The sequence below is a fragment of the Theropithecus gelada genome, unplaced genomic scaffold (assembly GCF_003255815.1).
Source record: "Theropithecus gelada isolate Dixy unplaced genomic scaffold, Tgel_1.0 HiC_scaffold_3133, whole genome shotgun sequence".
In the NCBI taxonomy this organism is placed as follows: Eukaryota; Metazoa; Chordata; class Mammalia; order Primates; family Cercopithecidae; genus Theropithecus; species Theropithecus gelada.
The window spans coordinates 1-4,855 of NW_020259623.1; the positions used below are offsets into that span (position 1 = coordinate 1).

The following is a 4,855-nucleotide window of genomic DNA, read 5'->3' on the forward strand; positions in this document are numbered from 1 at the left end:
CATTAATCCTAAATTATAAAGGGAGGTTCTTTAAAAGAACCAAGATGATTCTGAGATCTATCCTGAGCTTTTTTTTTTTCGATACGGAGTCTCACTCTGTCGCCCAGGCTGGAATGCAGTGGCGCAATCTCGGCTCACAGCAACCTCTGCCTCCTGGGTTCAAGCAATTCTTGTGCCTAAGCCTCCCCAGTAGCTAGAATCACAGGGGCATGCCACCAGGCATGGCTAATTTTTCTATTTTCAGTACAGACAGGGTTTCACCATGTTGACCACGCTGGTCTCAAACTCCTGACCTCAGGTGATCCACCTGTCTCGGCCTCCCAAACTCTTGGGATTACAGGCGTGAGCCACCACGCCCAGCCTATCCTGAGCCTTTAGAGGCTGAAACCAGAGATGCGAAGCCCAGTCTCTCCCCACTGGCCATGCGGAGGCTCTTGTTGGGTAGTCTCTCAGCCTGCAGGAGCCAGGGATCTGACCCCAAGTGATGCCCCAACAGTGGGCCATTTCCCAGTACTGTCAGGAAAATCCCAAGTCTAATTCAAAGTTGATTTTTTACTAGCAATGAATGATGGACAAGGTTTCCATTGCTCAAGGTCCTCAGAAGATCTAGACTAGAAAAAAGGATCACTGACTTCTACCCACACCTGTGGGCCTCAGTTCTTCCCTCTGGTCCATGGCTGCCATGGTAACCCTTTGTAAAGGTGTTTCCCCAGGGGTCCCTAGAGTCCTCTGAGTCACGGTAACTCTGAGGTCAACGGAAGTGGAGAGGTGAGAGGAGACACTCCCGTGCCCTGGCTGCTCCCACGTGTTCCTGGCTGTAACCTGTCTGGGGAGCCTCGCCACCCCCGTGTCCATCTACAGAGCTCTGGATTAGTCCCCAGTTCAGGCTCCTGCTATCCTCATTCCTAAGGGAGGCTGGAGACTTCTTCCATGGCCTAAAGTCCACATCTAAGTCCCCAGCACTAGCAAAAGGGCCCTATCATGGGGTGCTCCCTGCCTCAATTGACATTGGAGGAACATGGGAGCAGCTAAAATAACTAAATAACTGAGTAGCATCATACTACCTGCTCTAGAGAAAAAAAAAATTTTTCTTTTTTTTCTGAGATGGAGTTCTGCTCTGTTGCCCAGGCTGGAGTGCAGTGGCCGATCTCAGCTCACTGCAAGCTCCACCTCCTGGGTTCAGGCCATTCTCCTGCCTCAGCCTCCTGAGTAACTGGGACTACAGGTGCCCGCCACCACACCCAGCTAATTTTTTTGTATTTTTAGTAGAGACGGGGTTTCACCATATTAGCCAGGATGGTCTTGAACTCCTGACCTCGTGATACACCCGCCTCGGCCTCCCAAAGTGCTGGGATTACAGGCCTGAGCCACCGCGTCCAGCCTGATAGGGCATCTTTCGGCGTGATGTGTTCGGAGTTCCAAAGCTAGGGAAGACACTCAAACCTTCAAGAGCTCTTCTAACTTTGAGATTCTCTGATGGTTTCAGGGCTGGGGGAGGAAGCGCTTGTGGTCCGTGTCTGTCCCCGGAATTTCTGCTTCTTGGCTTGTATCTCTGCTGCAGGTTCAAGGAGCTGGGGCAATACCCTGAGTCTGGGTTCTTTGTCCCCAGAGACCTGGGGGAGCGCCCCCCACCCCCCACCCGCCAAGGCTCAGGGAAAGGGGAGAGCAAAGTGGGGAGTTGGTTCCCTCTAGTGGTCAGTGTTAACACTGCATCCAGCTGCCTCAGGCGGGCCCAGGAGGAGTCAGCAAAAGTGGAATTCGGGACTGAATTGTTCCCAGAACCCCCACAATCTATTGCCTGTGCTTGGCCCCTTTTCGCAGCACACACATTCTCTCTGCTGGGTGGAGGGGAAACATGTGGGGAGGAGGAAAGGGATAGGATAGAGAGTGGGAGGGGTCGGTAGGGGTCTCAAGGACTGGCTATCATGACATCCTTCCCCACGTTCAGGTTGGCCACCATGGCGTGCTGCCAGAGGACACCCATCTGCTCCTTAAGGAAAGGACAGGTTGGGTGGTATCACTGGCTGACACTCTGTGCACAACCCTCACAATGCTGGTGACGGTGGGAAGGGAAACATGACAAGCCAGGGGGCATGATCCCAGCATGTGTGGGAGGAGCTTCTAAATTATCCATTAGCACAGGCATGTCAGTAGCCCCATGCATAAATGTACAGAGAAACAGGTGGGGGCAAGCAGCGAGAGATAAGGGGCCAGGGTATAAAAAGGGCCCACAAGAGACCAGCTCCAGGATCCCAAGGCCCAACTCCCCGAACCACTCAGGGTCCTGTGGACAGCCCACCTAGCTGCAATGGCTGCAGGTAAGCGCCCCTAAAATCCCTTTCTGCATGATGTGTCCCGAGGGGAGAGGTGGCACCCTGTAGATGGAACGGGGGCACTAACCCTCAGGTTTGGGGCTTCTGAATGTGAGTATCGCCATCTAAGCCCAGATATTTGGTCAATCTCAGAATGTTCCTGGTCCCTGGAGGGATGGACAGAGAAAAACAAACAACTCCTGGGGCAGGGAGAGCACTGGCCTCTTGCTCTCCGGCTCCGTCTGTTGCCCTTCGGTTTCTCCCCAGGCTCCCGGACATCCCTGCTCCTGGCTTTTGCCCTGCTCTGCCTGCCCTGGCTTCAAGAGGGCAGTGCCTTCCCAACCATTCCCTTATCCAGGCTTTTTGACAACGCTATGCTCCGCGCCCATCGCCTGCACCAGCTGGCCTTTGACACCTACCAGGAGTTTGTAAGCTCTTGGGGAATGGGAGCACATCACAGGTGGCAGGAAGGGGTGACTTCCCTCGCTGGAAAGTAAGGGGAGGAGACTAAGGAGCTCAGGTTGTTTTCTGAAGCGAAAAGGCAGGCAGATGAGCATACGCTGAGTGAGGTTCCCAGAAAAGTAACAATGGGAGCTGGTCTCCAGCGTAGATCTTGGTGGGTGGTCCTTCTCCTAGGAAGAAGCCTATATCCCAAAGGAACAGAAGTATTCATTCCTGCAGAACCCCCAGACCTCCCTCTGCTTCTCAGAGTCTATTCCGACACCCTCCAACAGGGAGGAAACACAGCAGAAATCCGTGAGTGGATGCCTTCTCCCCAAGACGGGGATGGGGGAGGCCTGTGGTCAGAGGCCCTGGGCAGCACAGCCACTGCGTGTCCTTCCCCTGCAGAACCTAGAACTGCTCCGCATCTCCCTGCTGCTCATCCAGTCGTGGCTGGAGCCTGTGCAGTTCCTCAGGAGTGTGTTTGCCAACAGCCTGGTGTATGGCACCTCGGACAGCGACGTCTATGACCTCCTAAAGGACCTAGAGGAAGGCATCCAAACACTGATGGGGGTGAGGGTGCTGCCAGGGGTCCCCAATCCTGGAACCCCACTGGCTTTGAGGGCTGGGGGAGAGAAACACTGCTGCCCTCTTTTTAGCAGTCAGGCCCTGACCCAAGAGAACTCACTTTAGTCTTCATTTCCCCTGGTGAATCCTCCAGGCCTTTCTCTACACCCTGAAGGGGAGGGAGGAAAATGAATGAATGAGAGAGGGAGGGAACAGTGATCAAGCGCTCTCGGCCTCTCCTTCTCTTCCTTCACTTTGCAGAGGCTGGAAGACGGCAGCTCCCGGACTGGACAGATCTTCAAGCAGACCTATAGCAAGTTTGACACAAACTCACACAACAATGATGCACTGCTCAAGAACTACGGGCTGCTCTATTGCTTCAGGAAGGACATGGACAAGGTCGAGACATTCCTGCGCATCGTGCAGTGCCGCGCTGTGGAGGGCAGCTGTGGCTTCTAGATGCCTGGGTGGCATCCTGTGACCCCTCCCGATTGCCACTCCTGGCCGTGGAAGGTGCCACTCCAGTGCCCACCAGATGTGTCCTAATAAAATTAAGTTGCATCATTTTGTCTGACTAGGTGTCCTTCTATAATGTCATGGGGAGGAGGGTGGTAATATGGAGCAAGCAGCAGGTTGGGAAGATGACCTGTAGGGCCTGCGGGGTCTATTGGGAACCAGGCTGGAGTGCAGTGACACCATCTTGGCTCACTGCAACCTCCGCCTGCTGGGTTCAGGCAATTCTCCTGCCTCAGTCTCCCGAGTTGTTGGAATTCCAGACATGCATGACCAGACTCAGCTAATGTTTGTATTTTTGGAAGAGACAGAGTTTCACCATGTTGGCCAGGCTTGTCTCCAACTCCTGACCTCCGGTGATCCACCCACCTCGGCCTCCCAAATTGCTGGGATCACAGGCATGAGCCAGGGCGCCCTTCCTTGTCCTGTTATTTTAAAATAATTATACCAGCAGGAGGACGTCCAACACAGCATGGGCAACCTGGCCATGCCCAGCCCAGTAGACATTTGACTTCTTTGCTTGGCACTGTCCTCTCATGTGCTGGGTCCACTCACTAGATGCTTGTTGAATTCCTGGGCCTGGGGCTGTGCCAGCTGCCTCGTCTTGTCACCTTCTGGCTTATTCTCTCCCTCCATATCTTACCTATTTTCCTCATGGGACTGTTCTGCATTCAAAATTTCTATTTTTACCATTTTATATTTACTTTTTTGCTATTATCTCTGTGGCCAGTAGATTGTTAGCTCCAGAAGAGAAAGGATCATGTTTTTTGTTTATCTAGATATGCCCATCTGCCTGGTACAATCTCTAGTACATATTATAGGCAACAACAACTTGTGGAATCAGTGAATGCATGAATAGAAGAATGAGTGAATGAATGAATGGACGAAAGGCAGAAATCCAGCCTCAAAGAGCTTACAATCTGGTAAGAGGAACAAAATATCTGCAAATAGCCACAGGGCAGGTCAAAGGAAGGAGAGAGGCTATTTCCAGCTGAGGACACCCCATCAGGAAAGCACCCCAG

At 52.9% G+C, this 4,855-nt stretch overlaps 1 protein-coding gene across 6 annotated transcripts; it reads left to right on the top strand.

Moving 5' to 3' along the window:
• The first annotated feature begins 2,150 nt into the window (after positions 1-2,150).
• LOC112617660 (somatotropin) lies at positions 2,151-3,887 on the top strand. Of its 6 annotated transcripts, none has more exons than XM_025374361.1 (5): positions 2,151-2,318; positions 2,580-2,740; positions 2,949-3,068; positions 3,162-3,326; positions 3,582-3,887. In XM_025374361.1, exons 1-5 carry the CDS (start codon positions 2,309-2,311, stop codon positions 3,777-3,779), a joined length of 654 nt encoding a protein of 217 aa, XP_025230146.1. In that variant the 5' UTR covers positions 2,151-2,308; the 3' UTR covers positions 3,780-3,887. The 6 variants fall into 6 exon arrangements, with proteins under 6 accessions (XP_025230146.1, XP_025230149.1, XP_025230147.1 ...); XM_025374364.1 differs by having other exon boundaries at positions 2,163-2,318; positions 3,162-3,253; XM_025374362.1 differs by having other exon boundaries at positions 2,186-2,318; positions 2,970-3,068.
• Positions 3,888-4,855: the final 968 nt, after the last annotated feature.

Excerpts from the sequence above, each read along its gene's own strand:
- LOC112617660 (XM_025374361.1), top strand. Across the intron at positions 3,069-3,161 it reads AGGAAACACAGCAGAAATCC|AACCTAGAACTGCTCCGCAT; the intron begins GTGAGTGGATGC and ends CTTCCCCTGCAG. Across the intron at positions 3,327-3,581 it reads GCATCCAAACACTGATGGGG|AGGCTGGAAGACGGCAGCTC; the intron begins GTGAGGGTGCTG and ends TTCACTTTGCAG.